Consider the following 20,397-nt stretch of genomic DNA (forward strand, 5'->3'; position numbering starts at 1 on the left):
CAATAATAAAATGCATTAATTAATTCAAATGAATTATTCCAAATTCCTGCTTTGTAAAGACTGGACGGTATAAAACTATTTATTTGACAGCCATAGGCAAGTTTTATTTTTCCTCTTACAATACAATACAATGCATTTAAATCTAAATATTTTCAATTAAATATATTTTTTATAAAGACCAAAGAATTGTAGAAATATACAAGTTTATGTGGTGGATTGTATAACACGTTATATTTGATACATTAAATATATTCAGCTCAAAGACTTGAACTTCAGCTATCAGATCAAAAGAATACATGTTTTTGAAGTGCCAGATTACAATCAAAACAGCTTCAGTTGTGCATTAAAGTGCTTGTAAAGTTTATCCCAGCTGTTAATAATAATAATGTCACTAATAGCATAACTTTTCATTCATCTAAATGTCTGGCAGATCATCACACCTGTAATTATATGATTAAGAGGTGCATTTAATGATCAAATGCACTTAATGCAAAGCACATACTAAATACTGCAGTGCAACATTTAAAAAAATATGTGTGCAGTCCATCATTAGATGTGAGGTCATTACTCAAAACCATACTTTCGTATATGGCCACAGATGTGCTATTTAATCCTGTCCTCGTGATATTAAAGCAGCTGTTAGGTGTCCTTAGTGCTGGTTTCTAAAGGGAACGTGTTGACCCAGCTCTGTGTACGGGCCAGGCACTGCTCCCAGCTGTAGAGCGGGCGGTACTGAAAGTGACGAAACGCTTTGTCTGTGCAGACAGTGAAGGATGTGCGGGCCACAGCGAGTGTGTAACTATTGAGCAGTGGTGTGTAGTTGTAGAACGGCTTGAGGAGCCAGCGCATCAGGTCGTTCATCCACGCTATGAACCACAGCACCCACACTGGCACATGCAACGGGCGAAAGTTGAAGGTCGACAGGAACTGCATGTTGAAGTCTTCGTAGCTCTTGTATGGAGAGTCATCGTAGCAGAAATAAAACTCCCCACCCAGCCGATCGGGATGTTCCCGCAGAGCACGTGCTGCTAGCAGGTGCATCCAGGCCACATTACCTGCGTGCAAAAAAACCCACATCCGAGGTATTTAAGAGATTACACTGCGGGGTCTATCATTCCAAACTCAAGCAAATTAATCATAGCATTTTTAAAACTATGACAGAAATATATAAACAGCACAGATACATTCACATTCTATGTATGTACTGACATTTTTCCTACTCATTTAATAAAGTCAAGAGGTCTAGGGGGAACACAAAAAAGTTAGGAGAAAAATAGTCTAAAATAAATAAATAAATGTGTTATTATATCCAATAAAATAAAGTAAAAATGTACTAAATTAGGTATTACTTCATTCTGCTTTCTAAAGACTGGATAAAAATCATGAGATTTATCACAATTAACTGATTCCACTGACAGCCATGGTTTGTTTTACTTACGGTTTATGCTTGAGGTTTATATAACGAAATGTAATCTAATGGCTGCAAAAAGATAAATATTATCATTAATACTACTGAATATTTTCCAGGCGATATTTAAGACTTGTTTATCAGACTTTTATTTTTCACAGTATAAATGTGTCTTTACACACAAAAATAGCAGAGTTTTTAGGAAAGGGATCATCATAATTGTGACCTCTCCTGCGACAGACGGATTTGCTCAGATTCAGAAAAAAGGGAGTGTATAAAGTGACATCAAATCAATGAAGATTCTATTCTTTTTTCCTCAGTTCCCCTATTTCCGTAATTACTGTGTTTATGGTAAATCAGAGTCATCACACACAGAAGCAAGAGTCTGTTGGTTAACCTGCATAGACCCGTCCGTGCTCCGTGTCCCGTGGAACTCCCCTGATCACCCAACCACCTGTACGGACCCCGTTCTGGTAGAAGTCCTTCATGAGCTGGTGTTGTTCCCCATAGATACCTGTCGGCCGCAGACAGCATGTGTAGAGAATGTTCCCTCCCTTTACCTAATCATGGAGAGTGGGAGAAAGGAGAGAGAAATAAATAAATCACTGTTTTGCAGCAGAAAAGCAAACAAAGGATCTTTCCATTACAAAACAAATCACTCAGATGGAGAAGACACACCAACAACTTTATGAAGATTTATAGTCTTTAGAAACGCCAGGAAGCGCATGGCACGCTGAAACACCAAGAGCAAAGGCGTGACGATAACAAAACATGCAGTGATTTAAGGATTTCAGCATGAGTGCTATGTGATGTTTGTTTCCCTTGGGTTTGGGAGGGTGCAGTATTGTGCAAAGTTGGAAAATAGCAACTAGAATGTGATTGAGAAGTAAGAGTTTCAATTCCATCAAAATGTCAGTAGATTTTAATACAGTTTTGGGTGATATTTGTACAACCCTCCTGAATATAACATATGCAAGTACTAAGTAGAAAACGTACGTAAAAAATATATTTTTTTAAAATGACATTAATTACTTGCATAAAAGTTGATAAAACTGCAAACGTGCAGTATATGCCTCAATACGGACATTATAACATTCAACAGTACAACATTTTGACATCATGAAAAATGAAAGGTTCCTTACAACAGACTCAAGGACGATTATCAATCTTTAGAATGAAAATCGGACAAAAAAATGATAGATTATGTAATTTGTGTCTATAAGCATGTGCATTCGACTTTCTTAACAAAGTGACATCGCCAACTACGTCTGGCATGCATAATACAGCGTTATTAGTCGTTTTCACAGATCTGTGTGAACGGGGATCGTTTTGACAACGTTGTCATTGGTACCTGGTACAGGTGTGTTTGTAAATGGCGATCGTGACTTTTCTAAGTGATTTGAAGCCAGGGTCATTTCTAAATCGGTGTGTGATTATTGTTGGATTGTGTATTGTGTAGTACCTTTGTGCCATTGGCTCCCAGCACCATTTTCTCAGCTGCAGCTTTGGTCTTCGGGTAGGGCATCTCATGGAATATATTATATGGAGTATCCTCATTCCCTCTGTGTCAAGAGAAGAGAAGAACACAAACATTTTTTTTTAAATGTTGTTAAGTAATAGGTAGCAGAGCTACACAGGCATTAAGTTATAGCCTCAACTCAGTCTGAAACTAAAATTATGTGGCACAACCCGACCAATACTGTCAAACTGTAAGACCAAACTCATCCCCATAATGCTCGCTCTCTTTGTATACTCTCTCTGAATGAGTAGACACAGATGCATTCTTACAGCTTGCACAGATGGAATGTGTGTGCAAGCACAAAATGACGCTACATCCTGAGGATGGCTGAAACATCACTGTCTCTGTCATTGCAGGGCTACTGTAGAAACATGTCAGCGCATTTCAACATAAGGGGACCCGCGGTGTATGTAGATAGAAATGGCTCATTCTAAAAACATAACGGTTCCTTAAGTAAGGTCTTTATACACCACTGAAAACATAGTTATGTTTATGAAATAGCATTTCTGTCAACAGATCCTCCTAAATATTACACAATGCACCTTTAATAACAAACCCAGACCTAACTCAAACATTTTACCTAGGTATAACTTTGGGTTTGAGTCGGGGTTTGTACAGTGGGTACGGAAAGTATTCCGACCCCCTTAAATTTTTCACTCTTTGTTATATTGCAGCCATTTGCTAAAATCATTTAAGTTCTTTTTTTCCCCTCATTATTGTACACACAGCACCCCATATTGACAGAAAAACACAGAATTGTTGACATTTTTGCACATTTATTAAAAAAGAAAAACTGAAATATCACATGGTCCAAAGTATTCAGACCCTTTGCTCAGTATTTAGTAGAAGCACCATTTTGATCTAATACAGCCATGAGTCTTTTTTGGGAAAGATGCAACAAGTTTTTCACACCTGGATTTGGGTATCCTCTGCCATTCCTCCTTGCAGATCCTCTCCAGTTCTGTCAGGTTGGATGGTAAACGTTGGTGGACAGCCATTTTCAGGTCTCTCCAGAGATGCTCAATTGGGTTTAAGTCAGGGCTCTGGCTGGGCCATTCAAGAACAGTCACGGAGCTGTTGTGAAGCCACTCCTTCGTTATTTTAGCTGTGTGCTTAGGGTCATTGTCTTGTTGGAAGGTGAACCTTCGGCCCAGTATGAGGTCCAGAGCACTCTGGAGAAGGTTTCCGTCCAGGATATCCCTGTAATTGGCCGCATTCATCTTTCCCTCGATTGCAACCAGTCGTCCTGTCCCTGCAGCTGAAAAACACCCCCACAGCATGATGCTGCCACCACCATGCTTCACTGTTGAGACTGTATTGGACAGGTGATGAGCAGTGCCTGGTTTTCTCCACACATTCCGCTTAGAATTAAGGCCAAAAAGTTCTATCTTGGTCTCATCAGACCAGAGAATCTTATTTATCACCATCTTGGAGTCCTTCAGGTGTGCTTTCATGAGTCTTGCACTGAGAAGAGGCTTCCGTCGGGCCACTCTCCCATAAAGCCCCGACTGGTGGATGGCTGCAGTGATGGTTGACTTACTACAACTTTCTCCCATCTCCCGACTGCATCTCTGGAGCTCAGCCACAGTGATCTTTGGGTTCTTCTTTACCTCTCTCACCAAGGCTCTTCTCCCCCGATAGCTCAGTTTGGCCGGACGGCCAGCTCTAGGAAGGGTTCTGGTCGTCCCAAACGTCTTCCATTTAAGGATTATGGAGGCCACTGTGCTCTTAGGAACCTTAAGTGCAGCAGAATTTTTTTTGTAACCTTGGCCAGATCTGTGCCTTGCCACAATTCTGTCTCTGAGCTCTTCAGGCAGTTCCTTTGACCTCATGATTCTCATTTGCTCTGACATGCACTGTGAGCTGTAAGGTCTTATATAGACAGGTGTGTGGCTTTCCTAATCAAGTCCAATCAGTATAATCAAACACAGCTGGACTCAAATGAAGGTGTAGAACCATCTCAAGGATGATCAGAAGAAATGGACAGCACCTGAGTTAAATATATGAGTGTCACAGCAAAGGGTCTGAATACTTTGGACCATGTGATATTTCAGTTTTTCTTTTTTAATAAATGTGCAAAAATGTCAACAATTCTGTGTTTTTCTGTCAATATGGGGTGCTATGTGTACAATAATGAGGAAAAAAAATGAACTTAAATGATTTTAGCAAATGGTTGCAATATAACAAAGAAAGAAAAATTTAAGGGGGTCTGAATACTTTCCATACCCACTGTAATTAATCACAATTATTTATAGAAATAGTTTGTTGCATTTTAGCTTTTAATATTCTGTAATGTGAGAGAAACACAGATATTGCAACAACACAAATCTTTTGTGCAATGCTGCTTTCCAAAGAGGTTATGAAGGTAGTTTTTATCTTTCTAATGTGAATACTTGTCTATGGCAGGCAGCTCACATTTTCCAGCAAAAACATTCATTATTTTCATGACCTTAGAAAGGCATGCAACTATCAAAAGAATGTGGAGGGAAGGAGGGAGAGAAAAGAGGGATGACATGTTATTGCTGGAATATAATATTGTTGCTTTTAAATAATTTAATTGATGTGTGAATATGTGTATGTTTGAATGAAAATATCTCAAAACTGATGCTCTGTATATATGTGTGTTAGTTACTCAGGAAACCATTAATGTTTCTAGCACATGACAGTAATGGAAAGACTTCAAGGTTTTCTCTGTGTGCTTTTTTATTTGAAGTTGGTGGCAAGACCTTTGGTGCACTTAAAAGTCGTCCTAAATTTGTCATTTGGGTCTCTGATAAGACAGCATGACACATTTTTCTTTGAGTTTGGTTGATTACTAGGCCAAACCACGATCCGTGAAGCATTCACAATTCACAACTTTTACACATCCATATTTTACACACATTTTGTTTTGTTTTTTGTTACATTTTATGGCTAAATAGTTTGTGTCTTTATTACTCTCAGCTCACATTTGAACATTTACAAGCAGAATTCATAAGTTTCCTGCAAAATCAACACTGAACATGTGGGAAAAACATAAGATTCCATCTGGGCTGACTAATTACAGAGCTGGCAATTGCTACTTTAGAATTCCTACCACTAGAACACAATACACAAAGAATACGATGCACAACACCACGAGTGTTTTGAGACATGCAAACATCACTTGCTTCAGGTGACCAGTAGAAAAACCGCAGTGGCAGATACAGACCGTTACTTTTTAAAGGTTAAAAAAGTGTAAATAGCATTCCCAAACTGTGTCCATCACAACTGTTGCCTGTAATAATTCAGCTTGACAGTGACAGATATTTCAAGATGGAATGTTGAAAACATGTTGGGATTCTGCTGTCATTCCAGAATGCATTCAGCATGTGCAAACCCTTCCTCCCCTTCAGTCTCCCAGACATTCTCTCCATTACACCCAAATCCTTTAAACTCTTTTTATTCCAGTTAATATTTTAAATCTGAACACACAACACTATGTAAAGTCTTCTTACATATAAAACGATATTTAAATTAATACACTTACCTGATGAACGTATCCCCTTTTACATTTGGACCAACCACCTCCATGGAGCTTGTATAGATCAAATTCTGAATACCGATTTCTACACAGGCATTTATTACATTCTCCGTCCCTGATGGAAAACAGCACCCAGAAAGAAAAAGCATTAATTAAAAACAACTAAGGGGTGAAGAAAAAAGGAACACTACTGCTGTACTAAACCAAATGAAGGAGCTAAAAACAAATCTGTTTGTGCTGCGTACACTGACATTAACCAGGCTGGAAGCTGGAACGGATGACACGATCTCTAAATTCCGAGTAATGCTTTCATGCACTTGGAAGCATCAGATAGTCTGAACGAGAAACCCATCAGCTATGTAAATGCTTTCTGAAGTATCAGGTATTTAGTGATAAGTGATAAAGGTAAACAACTGTTGGCTTTTATTGGCTTTTGTTGGCAACAGATGGCTTTTAAGTATCCAGCCTCTTTCAATGGCATTTAAAGAGGAGCTATCTGGGAAATTAATGTGGAATGCAGATGTGAGAGAAAAGGATCAAATTATATGGTGGGGCAGGATCCAAACCACTGGAACATTCCAGTACGATAGCACATTCATCATCTCTTGCTCTTGTTTTTATCTGTATCTTCTGGGTTTGTCTATATCAATGAGTGCTAAACTGACACAGGCCTAAACATATGTAAGGAACGTTAAAACCAGTATGGTCTACCACAAACAGTCAAAATTAAAAACATCGTATCTGATAATATAGACATGTTTTCACTCATGCAAATGGTGATGCTGAACGAATTCCAGCATCAGATGGAGAGTTTGATGTTTCTGATGAGCTTAATGAGATATCAATAACTGCATACGCTCTATTTCTCATAAAGCCACATGATCTATCCAGCCTAGCATTTATTCACAGCAAAATCCCCGGAGTTAAATTAACTCTGCTCAGAGAACATTTGGTTCCTATCTACAGAGAGTTAAAATAACTCTGAATCAGAGTTAAAGTTAATGAGATTAAGTGATTAATTAAGTGATGATTTGGCATTAATGATGAACACCTGCTGTCAACATGCAGAATCGCTGAAGGAAAGATAAACAAGAACAGAAAAAAAGAGAAACACAAGAACTACAACTGACTTCAGACACAGTCTTGGATGAAATCAACTGAAGACAAAATAAGACATTAAATCTCTCAAGTTCTCAGCAGAGGAGGATTAAACAACTCCACAAACAGCATTACCAGCTTTACTTAATACTAACCAGATTTACTTTATTTCTGTCATATGTTTACAGAAGGTCTTATTGAGAATTAACAGAGGTTTAGATGTTGACGATTTATTGAAAATGTTTGGTCACCATTATGGTGATGAGTGTTTCCTTCAGTTGGGCAGTTTGACTCTTAGCTTATTTTTTGGTGAGTTTGTGGTTTTTGTAACAGCTTTTACCAAAACACGTAATTTGTTGCAAAGAATACCAGAAGCAAAGATGTTCAGGTGATCTAGTTTTCAGCAACAAAAAGTAGAATGATGCGCTTATATCATCACTGTCCAAAAGTGGTCATTTGATGTTAATAGATTATATTCACTAACGATACTCTCTTGCCACAGATTGGACATTTAGAATTTTTTAAATACAAAATGGGGGATTTTTTTTTCTAAGACACAGACATCAAGAATCAGCATATGAATCTCAACAATGGTGACATGTTTCATGCCGCAATGCATCCTGGAAGCCATGAGTTTTATACTATTGTGGCTCCCAGCATGCATTGCAGCATGAAGCATGTCATCATTGTTGAGATTCATATGCTGATTCTTGATGTCTTTGTTTAAAAAAAAATAAAAAAATAATTCCTATAATGTATTTTAAAAATCTAAATTCAGAATGTCCGATCTGTGGCTAGAGAGTATGGTTAGTGAATAGAATCTATTAACATCAAATAATCACTTTTAGACAGTCATGAGATAAGTGCATTTTTTTATTATCTGCTGTTAAAAACTAGATCACCTGATCATCTTTGTTTTTGGCTTTCTTTGTAACAAATTACATGTTTTGGTAAACACTGTTAGAAAAACCACAAACTCACAAGTAGAGTCAAACTGCCCAACTGAAGGAAACACTCATCACCATAATGGTGATCATACATTTTCAATAAATCATCAACATCTAAACCTCTGTTAATTCTCAATAAGACCTTCTGTAGATGTCAGACAGAAATAAAGTCAGTCTGGTTAGTAATAAGTGAAGCTGGAACTGCTGTTTATGGAGTTGTTTAATCCTCCTCTGCTGAGAACATGTTGACAGCAGGTGTTCATCATCAATGCCCAATCATCACTTAATCACTTAAGTATCTCATTAACTTTAACTCTGATTCAGAGTTATTTTAACTCTCTGTAGAGAGGGACCAAATGTTCTCTGAACAGAGTTAATTTAACTCTGGGGATTTTGCTGTGTTGTAGAAGAGCTGTGGACTTGCTAAAAAGCACATGCCTATTATGCTCACTTCCTTTTTAGAAAGAAATTCAATACAAATGCAAATTCTCGCCTTGTGTGTGAGAGTAAATGATGCATTTCCGGACCAAACAGATCGTAAAGTTTTAAGGTTACTGGAAATGTCACCAAAGGAAAACTGTGGGAGAAACCAAAACCTACATAACCCACCCACTGACCAAAAAAAAAAAAAAAAAAAAAAAAACCTACTGTTTAAAAGTTTGGTTCAACACTGATAATAATACAAAAGTGTGATGATTTCTGAAGGATCACGTGACACTGAAGACTGGAGTTATGAAACTGAAAATTCAGATTTGACAAAAATATATTCCATTAAACATAAGTGTTATGTTATTTCACAATATTATGCTTTTTACTATATGCTTGTTACAATAAATGCAGCCTTGTGAGCATACATTTGAGCAGACATTACCAACCCTAAACTTTTAAACAGCAGTCCATCTTTGAAGCTGACAACATTCAGTGTTCTCCTAAACCTGTTCAAAGTGCAAAACATTAGCATCACTTCTACAGTGAAGTCATTACTATCCATCTCCATTTGTTCCTCAATATTATTCTTCACTCACCTTGTACATTGACAGCATAGATGGCCTTTTCAGGGACTTTATACCACACATCAACCAAACTAGCTGCATGGATAACCAGGTCTGCTCCCTGAAAGGCATCACGCACGCTCTCATAATTTGTTATATCCCCCTGCACCACCACCACCTTCACATGTTCTGCGAATAGAAGAGAGAAGATACCTTGTTAAAAAGCAAATGGACTGTTAGTGTTTTAATAAAATGGATGAATGTCTATAAAAAAGGCATTTTATCTAGATTTTCTACAGCTTCACAGAAGAGAAACCTTCATCCACCTAAGCATACAGTAAGTTTGAGGACTACAGGGTGACTTAAATGGTAAACCTACAAAAATAACAGTAGTGCACCGCCAACAGTCTATTCTCATTCTGGTCTTGCATCAAGAGAAGAAATAAAGGAACGTTTGTCACCGGATTCAACAGATCCAGTGCATTTAGAAAGAAAACTAAGCAGACCCAAAAAGAAAAGGAGGCAAGGAGGAAGCAGAAGCCGTCCCAGTAGTGTCGTTGTCAGGTAGCGGCTCCAACCGCCTCCTGCGCAGCTACTCCTGCCCTGAAATCCCGTCCCTAGTGTCCAGTGACTGTCATTTACCCCGGTCCCACACGCATGACAACAGCACTACCTCACCCAGCAGAAAGCAAGAACTTATTTGACTAAGTACAATGTAACTACCTCACCTTAAAATTGTGTAACCACTTACTGTACTAATAGCAATACATTATACATAATTACATGTAGTAAGTACATGTTGTTAATTAATATTACTCAATACTTAAGTTAAATGTATAATTACACTGTAACAAGGAAACTTTAAAATAAAGTGTAACCAATATTTTTATACAATAAAAAGATTTCTATAGTACTAAATCTACTGACATTTCTGTTTTCCTTGTACCAAACAAAGTGTGTGCGTGCTTTATGTATTCTAGTAAATGAGGGAGTGTGTGGGTGTGTTGTTGACAGCTGATGACAAGGTCACTTTGTTGCATCCTATTATCTCTATTACCACCTTAGGAAGCTTCCTGATGTCATTTTTAGGATTGTGAGTTATATTCTTGATTACAATGATGCAATTGAGTACAGGAAATAAACAATAAACTCCATCTATCTGGTGGGAGCAGCTCCCTCGTCCTTGTAAACAACATACATTGTTCCCTTTCTCACTCGTAGCTATTTTTCTAACAAAGAACAGCCCTTCATAACGGTTCTGCAAAGAAATATTGTCTCTGGATCTGCTGTAGCATCTCTCTGAATCTGATAGCTGAAATTTTCAATTGCTTTTACATTTATGCATTTAAAGGAGAACTTGGTAACTTTTTTAACGTAATAAAACTGTCTAGAAATCATTTGGATGGTTAAACAACCTGTTCTGGTGATATTGGTGACTTTCCCCGCTCCCCCCAGCGTTCCCAGGCGGAAAACCAACCTTGCAACTTGGGGACTACCGTCCCGGCAAGATAGAAATTGGAAGTCTCGTGAGAAGCGAGAACGAGAATGAGAACGAGCGCGAAACACAAATTGCTTTACGGCAATTCGACATAAACAAACACGCATGTATGATGTATTTCCAGATTACCCACCTCGGTGGACATAGCTCCACACGATACAGTTGGCTTGCTCCGATCAAAACAAACGCACATGAGCAGCGGCAGAGAGGGGGAGGAGGCCGCCGCAAGTGAGTTTTTTACGACCGTGTTGTGAAATATACGCCCCCCCACAGCTGTAGGGGGAGCTCGTGGGGAAAACATGCGACAACAAAAGGGAAAATCAGCGAAGAAGTGACTGGAGTTCGCTAGAGTTACCGAGTTCTCCTTTAACAACTCCAAAGAATGACAAACTCTTTAGCCGCTACACAAGACAAACTATAATTTATGTGAATGGAACAACCTGTAATTGCCTCTGTGCCATGCAAAGATGTTCAAATAAACATGTCTCTAGTGTCCTGTAGGATTACACATTTAAGAATATGTTTATGATCTGCTGATCCTACTTCCTTACATGACATCACATGAACAACTACACTGTATTGGGCATTCAAGGTGAACATGACGGCATCCATTTACTGATTAGATTCAACATAGTTTCCATTGAAGGGGTTTTACTGAGAGTTGAACTATGTGTAAATGTTTACATAGTCTTAGTTCCTGTGACCATGTGTTGCTTATACAATTTGGAGGGTACCATTTATCTCCAGTTGGGGGTTATTGCCTCTATTGTCTTTAGATGATTAGATTTAGTGGTCATCTCTAAGGCTGTGTGTAAGGTCAACACTTTTAAGGACTGTCAGCACCTTTAAGGACTGCCCACTGAATGCCTATAAGAGACCATGTAAAGTTCCCTTAGTCAGACTTGATGACTGCAGCTACGACTCGTGTTCTCAATAAAGAATCCTGCTGAAGAAAGAACCAAGTCTCCTGGTCTTCGATTCTGAGTTTCCTACAGTCCCTTGTATCTGGGTGATGTTGATTTATTGAGCTGTATGATAAAACATTATAAATAACATATATAAAGTCTGTCTATGAACAAAATCTTTGCAAGCAGTCACAAAGTTTAGATAAAATCAGTCACGTACAAAAAAAAAAACCTCCCTACTATTTCACAGTGCCAAGTAAGTCAATGTTCAGTTCTGATAACAAATGGTTATCTAACGTCTTTCTGTTGCCATTTAGACTTTGACCACATGTTCAACTGTTGTCAATTCAAAGCATCTTTGTGGAAGTAATGCAATCTTTCCCCCATAGCCCCTGGGATAGAAACTAGCAAAATATGTGAGGAGTAGAATACATTAAGGCAGGACAACGGACACTGTAATGTTGAAAGAGCCAAGAAACTCTGGTTGATAGAAAACATTTGACAAAAATTAGAAGCAGATAACTGAATTCAAAATCCAACATGCCTCGTGCATCTATTTCTCAAGCATACGTTGCATAATGATATAGTACACTGTGCTTCAGCTAAGCAGAGCTACACACTTACTGAAAAAATAGATCCATTTCTCCATTTAACATGATCAATGGGGGTTGGTCAATACACTGCATGATATCCCCTTTGTACAGCAGGACATCAGATTCATGAGGGAAGTGACTGGTGTGGCCTGACCTCAACAACGTAACCAAGCCAATAATATACACACAATGACATGAATGAACGTTTCCATTTCCTCAGTCTTTTCAATGTTTTTTTCCCATTTTTGGAGTCATAAAAAACAACAGATGTTTCCCCTGGGCACTTTCGGAAACTACACCCTATACTGTGCTCATCACCAATGTCAAAAACAATCTATAAATTACTACATTTTTTAAACTATGATCATCTAAAGGAAGAATATACATAAATTCGATATTTAGAGTATTATAATTAGAAATGTATTTATTTCCCAAAAATATTTCCACTTGTCCCCTTTCGATTTGTGGCTTAATTTTCAACTCAAACTGAAATTTTGACATAAATGTTTTCAGAAGTTGTGTGTAGGCTACTTGGTTACCAACAAAATATTTGTTGTATGTGTCAGTATGATGAAGAAAATAAAAGAACAATCAAGGTAAATATTTTGTGAATACAACATTTTTATTTAGCCTGTGTCATTCCCAATCAAGATTGCATTATTTTTGTTCGAAGTATGCAACAATAAATAGGCTAGCTTTGAAATGCTCAGCAAGATGAGTCTGTCATATTAAACCAAAAATGTTTAAAATGTAATTCCCATTATCGAAAATTATCAAACGCAATGCATAATTTGAGATGTGATAAACATGTTAATTACTTTAAAAACATGACAAAAATAGCGTGATGTATATAACTGTTAGCTAACATCAGGCATCTGAAAACTAAAACGAACGTAAGTTAGTGAACGTTACATGACTAGGTGGGAGACACAACCGTAAACGTATAGCCTATTCAACAAATTAGTAGGCTATATATCAATATTCAAACCATTGTGGGAACTAATAAGCTCGCAATGAACAGTTTGTTCCATGTATTTCTTACCTGTACTGTGACTTTGTAGATTAGGGTAAACGGTTTTATCGAAAAGCCTGATCTCTTTGATATTTTCTTCCTTCTCCAACAAAACTCTCAACAGGTGCTGCCCAAGAAAACCGCATCCTCCAGTTATCAAATAAGTTAACTTCGATTTCTCACTAGACATTATAACTCCGTTGAATCCTCTCCCGGTTGTTGACTGAAGTGTTTACAGACGACAGTCGGTTGATTCACTCTGCAAATGAAACAAAAGGACGTCAAACTTCACGTAACCAGCGCAATAACAAGCAATAGGCTACCTGTCGGAGACAAATCAACATAGCCTACTAGCATTGAATGGACAAGTCATTTCTGACAGTCTGATGTTGTTGCATTCACTCCTCCTAGAGTTGTGGTCTAACAGTGCCCGCCCAAAATTGGAAAGAAGTTCGAAAAATACTTTAGTCACTCATTCCTTCAGAGTTCAGACTTCATAATTTAATTAATAATAAAATAATCATGTAATCCCCGTGCAAATGTGAAATATTTGGAGAAAACATTTCATTTCAGTTCCATTTCACATTAAAAGAAAAAGACTTAAATGGTAGGCTAATTCTTTGTATATAGTCCGACTCCTAACTGAATGCAACTATGACCTTAATTGAGAGTCAGTAAATATTGGTAGGCTATCTGGTACACACCCAAAAGTTTATTTCACCCAAAAAATGAAAATTCTGTCATTAATGACTCACACTCTTATCGTTCTAAACCCTTTCTTCGGAACACAAATTAAGATCTTTTTGATGAGCTTTCTGTTCCTTTATAGACAGCTATACAACTGACACTTTGACACTTCAAAATGTTCATTAAGTGGTTGTAAAACTAAATGAGAATGAACGTCATTGGTTCTTGCTGAAGCTCAAACGTGCTCCGTAACACAAGAATGAACCTCATTGCTTCTCGCACGTCAAGCAAATATGCTTGAGCTTCAGAGTGTTTATATGTGAATAAAAGCGTAAATTATATCTGTTTATCATATATAGCAAACATGTCTCTTCAGAAAATTTTGGACGAAACCACTCAAATCATAGTTTTACGATCTCTTTATGAAATTTTTGAAGCGCCAAATTATCAGTTGCGTAGATGTCTATGGAGAGATAGAAATATCTCAAATTTCATCAAAAAGATCTTTTATGTTTAGAAGATGAACAAAAGTCTTACGGGTTTAGAACGGCATGAGGGAGAGTAATTAATGAAATCATTTTCATTTTTGGATGAAATGGAGAAGAAATGGAGATCGATACCCCACTGGAGCGAATTATTTTTTCCAATTTGACTTATTTAATTAGTCTTTTGTGCACGATCACTCATCCACTAACACTATGTAATCCTAACTTTTGTCTACTCTGCACAATATCAAATCTTTCAAGCCCATATCAAGACATTCATTAAAAGTCATGCAACCTATTGCTAAATCCCAAAGTGTGTGAATAGTTAAAAATTAACAATGATCATAACTGTAATCACAAGCCCAATTTCATGTCAAGGACAGAGCCCATATCAAATACAATTTAACCTGTTAAAAGGCTTCTTTTTTGCATAATCTTCAACACTGCGTGTGAAAAAACTGTACATTTAGGGAAATTAAGCAAGAGAAATTTGCGTAGCAAAAACGTTTAGCAGTTGGATATATTACCAAACTAGTTACATCAGATCAACATTCTTAACTTGACTTAAGATCTGAAACATAATAAACAAAAGAAGCTTAAAGTGATAGTATCTGTCCTCATTTACTCACCCTCATGTTTTTCCAAACCTGTATGAGTTGAACTCAAAAGAAGATATTTTAAAGAATGTTGGTAACTAGACAGTTCACCCACTGACTTTCATAGTATTTTTGTTTCCTAAAATATAAGTCAATGGGTGACACTAATTGTCTGGCTGCCAACATCCTTCAGAATTTCTTTCATTTGTGTTCAACAGAAGAAAGAAACTTATACGGGTTGGAACAACATGAGGGTGAGAAAATGATACTTCCTAATAAATAATTTACCAGTTTCAGATGACAGGTTCATAGTTCATACAGCACTGTAGGCCGAAAAAGGGGCATTATAAGTTTTACAAATAAACAATAAATCATTAAAGTGTTCTTTTATATCTAAAGTTCACCAATGACTGGATGAACTGCAGTTATTTGTGCTTCTCTCTTTTATTTCTCAATATATGGCTGCATGTAAGGTGGCTCAAGAATAACATTCCAGAAATCCCTTCATGACTGACTGCAGATGGGTCAATGATGTAATGCATTTAAGATGGATTAATAATGCAATTTATGAACCCAATGACTCCTCTTCTATGATGAACATGTTTTCAATTGTTGGAATAAAAGTAATTTGTATTCTATAATAATAAAAATATTAATATTTAAAAAAAACTTTGTCCACCAAATTAAGTCAGTGTGGAAATAATCAACATGCAAGAAGCCAAGATTAAAGAATTTTGAAGTGCTTCGAAACACACAGAGTTTTTTAATGTGGTGACGTAATTTCCACTGACACAGGAAGACAGGGCGGACGAATCGAGGAGCTCCTCCCCTTTTTTAAAATAGCCAATTACGTTTTGCTTATATCATAGCTCGGCCAGAGCTGTTGAACTCGGTAAAGCCGTATTTGACAGCCACAGTCAAATAGACTCCCCCTTTAGATTTAATATGAAACTCTTACTAAAGCAAAACAGTGATCATTATCATGCTGAGGATGTGTAGTTTGAAAACCGTAGTTTGTGTAGATGTGTCGTTTTGAAATGTATGTTGCTGCATGCATGGCACCGGTGTTATCTCTTCCACGCGCCAGTGCTGTTTCTAATGCCGAGTCTGTCTACTTGTTTCTCCTCCAAATCTCCTCCATATCGCTTTAATAAAGCATTCTGTGCAGTATTAAAGGTGCTCTAGTGATGTTGGGTGACGTCACTTCTTGTTGACGTTCGAAGTATTGTCAAACAAAACGGAGGCTAGCTAGACCCTCCCTCCTCCTCATCCGCGCACTAACCCCCCAAATCCTTCTAGTCGGTTATTGGCTGGAACAGTTTGTTATGTTTCGTGGTGTGGGTTAGCCCACCAGTTTGTTTTTGTTGCCGTTTGTGGAGCCTGGGCTGTCTACAGAGACCGTGTTTTTTTTACTTGCGCATATGATCCTCTCTGTGCTATCGTGTCTCTGGACCAGAGCAGACTGTGTGCGCTGCGGTGCTTCGCGTGACTCAAACACGAAACCAGACTTCATTCGCCCCAATGGAAAGCATATTTACAATGTCTGAATCATTTCCTATCCCCTATATAGTGAGCTATGTGCCATTAACCATATGAAATAGTAATACTGTGAACAAGTGACCGATTGCAGCCGCAGCGCAGCATCTTCTTAGGGGCGGGACATTTTAGGTTTTTGTCATCAAAATCATTGATCTATAATGGTGGAAGTGAGAGACTTTAAGTTTTGAATGCTTATATCTTCTAAATGTGAATTTTGTCATTGTTTTGGAGCATATTAGCCTATAGATAACCCTAAGTCTAACATATTCATACTAAAAGCCAAAAAAAAAATTATTTCATGGGGACTTTGTTTACTTTTAGTGACTTTTTTTTAAGTCGAATGGAGGAACCCTAAAACAAAAACAGCTCAAAATGTGATATTAATATTTGAAAACGTTTTTTTGAAAAAGGAATAATGACAACCCTCACTTAACTATTCAAGGTGAATGTATTTTAGTTATTTTTGCTCGGATACCACATTTTAAATCTAACATAGGCTAGAAGGAAATACACATATCCAGAAAATGAATAAAACCAACTCAAATACAAAATTGGAACATACCCTTTAACCTAGATTGTTAAAAGATTTACACTCATCAGATCTCTTTACATGACATTGACACATATGATTTTATCAAAATTATTTATGATTTCTTTTTTCATTTTGTATCTTACATACGTAATGCGGCTTGATAGCATCATCACTGGCTTAAAGGTGAACTAAGTAACTTTTTTACCTTAACTGAACAGCTTCGGAGTCATTGGAATGGTTATATTACTTATTTCGGGTTGAATGGTGGTCGTTTCGCACCCCCCTGGTGCCCGTGAGCGGAAAATTCGCACTTGCAACTTTGAGACGGCGGGCCGCCGGCCGCCGCGGCAGGAAGTATCGCGTGATATCAGGTCTCGCAATGTAAACAATTGCTTTACGGCCAAAAGAAATCTGCTCAAATACTGTCATTATTGCGCTCCCTCACGCTGTCCGAACCCGAAGGAAGAAGACGTTTTAAAGAATGTCCCATCTGCTTTGATGTCGTTGATCTACTAGCCTCTGGTGTCTGAGAATCACCAAAGAGTTTTTACAACAATGTTGTCAAATATCTATTCCGAAGCTGTGGGGGGAGCTCTAGAGAGAAACCTGCGAGCAAAAAGCGAGAATACAGCGAAGAAATCTCGAAGCTACTGAGTGCTGCTTTAAGTGTTCATTTTGAGTTCATTTGAACACTTCATTTTGTATCTTAAAGTGTTCAGTCATTTTGTATCAGTTGTAACAAAAAGTGTTCATTTTGTATCTTATGTACGTAATGCGGCTTGATAGCATCATGGTCCTCCAGATTCCAGACACTGGCTTAAATGAATCAATATCCGTGTACGGTGTAATGGAGGCCAGCTAGTAGTCGCTGTGTCAAGTAAACCTCACTCCTCTGATCTCAATAGGCGCTCTAGCAACAGACGCTAGAGGCTACAGTCTTTAGCCTCCTAGCGCCTGACTCTCACGCCCGAGACCTGGCTTCGAGGCCTGCAAAGAGGATCCAGGTGTAGGGGTTACATCCGCATTAATTAGTGGTTTGCCACCGGTGGCTCTGGAACTTCTCACCGATAAACTGATAGGCTGCTCATCTTCCGTTAGGCCTATCTAAAATTTCCGATCAGGTGCAGCGTTAACTATAGCAGCAACTTTGCTTTAAGTCATAAGCCTGGGACACACCAAGCCGACGATCGGCCGTCGGGCAAGTAGTTTTTCAGGTGTGTTCCGCACAGTTGACTCTAGTCGGACGCCGTCGGGGTGTCCCGGGCCGTCGGTGAGAGAGAGAACTCTGATTGGCTGTTCGGCTTAGTGAACCAGTCAGTGCACGAGAATAATAGCAAAACAGCGAGCAAAGAAGTCAAAACGGCGCAGATAGAAGGCTGTTCTAATGTTACGTCATCTTACCTGAGTGTTCCTTGGCGAATATTTCAATATTAACATGAGCAGAGTGGAATAAAGAAAGTGTTTAGCAAGATTGGTATTCAAAAAGGTAAGCACGCACTGCTATGTTTACGGGTTGTGTATCTGCTGCCTGCCCTGCAGCGTCGGTTTCCCTTTTTGAATGACGAATATAGACGAATATATCTGCCGAAATAGACAGTATCATTTACACGCAGGCGCAGAACGCGCATGCTAGCTGACAGTGTCAGCTTTTTTTTCCTCCGACGCAGGCGGCTTTCATCAGCACTAGTTCTTTGGTGTGTCCCTGCACTCTACTGTATAATGGTTACTGTTCTGAAATAAGACATTCTTTATGACGAATGCTGCTGACAAACGCGACCTCCGGAGGACGCAGCCTTCAAAAAGAGACGTCATCAGGATGTATGAATGATATGTCCTGTATTTTAACGCCCAAACTGTGGGCTACTCGAGGTCTGGAACACTTAACATGGTATCCGCTCAGATTTCCTCTGCAGAATGAATGAGTAGCCTACTGTGTTTCAGTTCAATGGTTTTGTGTTTCTAATGAGAGTTTACGCGAAGTCTTATTCAGTTTCCTTTCTGTCCATGGCCCACAACAAAATTAGGTTATCGCAAAGTCAGATGACTAAAGCGGTCAAAGGATGCTTCGTGTTCCTCAACGGATGCTTCGTGTTCCTCAACATCTCTCTCATTATTTTACCAAGAACTTCGCAGGTGGTCTATACAAAAACACATACATTTATATATTTGAATTTACCCCTTACCTCTGTAACTTCCATTATTTTCTTCAATGAATCCAGTGAGCTCAACATTTGATGTTTCTATTTCCTGTGCCATTTTTTGAGACGGAGGTGCATCTTCCTCTCTTGCAAGCATCATGCTTCCGCCTCACATTTTACTGCTCAAAAGAGGAACATGGTAAAGGAGAGCAAGAGTGACAGAGGTTATTTCTACTGCCTTAGTGGAACAAAATAACAAAACACATCAGTATTCAGAGTCCATTATTTACATTTGTAACAATAGCCCAAATCTACAATAACCTGAAGACAAAGTTTGGAAATGCCAGTCAATCTTTGTCGAAACATCTGCTATTGCAGAAGAAAAGAAGATGCTCATCCAACTCAGTCCTGCTGGAAGGCTGGCCATCTGCCATGACGCAGACTAAAAGCTTGTCAGTATTTCCAGAGCTTCGGGGAAAATCTATTATAATTCCAACTCCTAAAATTTACTGTCCTTAGGAAAACAATGACTATAATCCTGTGACATCTAAAGTCATGAAATCAATGGAAAAACTTATCATAGAAGAGCTGCGTAGGCATGTGGAGCCATCCTTAGATCACTATCAGTTTCAAGAGTAATCAGGGTACTAATAATGCTATATTTCTACACAAATGCACCTTGTTTTGAAGCATTTGGAAGCGTCCAGTTGCTAGGCTGTTTTCATTGAATTTAGTTCTGCATTTAACATGACTCGACCACATAGGCACATACATTGCTGGAGAAATTAGTTAATTTAAAGGTTATTCCTCTTTTTGATTCATTGGTATTATTCTTTTTTAACAAACAGGACACAAGTGTAATTTAATTCAGTGTCGTCTGCTGTTGTAGTAGTAAGCAGCACGCAGGGGTGCCTCAAGGAGATGTAAGTTCATCATTTTGTATCAT

The 20,397-nt window shown here is 38.2% G+C and overlaps 1 protein-coding gene across 2 annotated transcripts; it reads right to left on the reverse strand.

Annotated features, from left to right (window-relative positions):
- Positions 1–271: 271 nt before the first annotated feature.
- On the reverse strand, positions 272–19,620 carry hsd3b7 (hydroxy-delta-5-steroid dehydrogenase, 3 beta- and steroid delta-isomerase). Of its 2 annotated transcripts, none has more exons than XM_084385947.1 (7): positions 19,497–19,620; positions 13,505–13,733; positions 9,500–9,655; positions 6,436–6,544; positions 2,871–2,970; positions 1,806–1,968; positions 272–1,055 (listed from the first exon to the last, which is right to left on the reverse strand). In XM_084385947.1, exons 2-7 carry the CDS (start codon positions 13,662–13,664, stop codon positions 640–642), a joined length of 1,104 nt encoding a protein of 367 aa, XP_084242073.1. In that variant the 5' UTR covers positions 13,665–13,733; positions 19,497–19,620; the 3' UTR covers positions 272–639. The 2 variants fall into 2 exon arrangements, with proteins under 2 accessions (XP_084242073.1, XP_084242074.1); XM_084385948.1 differs by lacking the exon at positions 19,497–19,620 and adding an exon at positions 13,826–13,956.
- Between the last annotated feature and the right edge of the window lie 777 nt (positions 19,621–20,397).

This window comes from Rutilus rutilus (genome assembly GCF_951802725.1).
Source record: "Rutilus rutilus genome assembly, chromosome: 1".
Classification (NCBI taxonomy): domain Eukaryota; kingdom Metazoa; phylum Chordata; class Actinopteri; order Cypriniformes; family Leuciscidae; genus Rutilus; species Rutilus rutilus.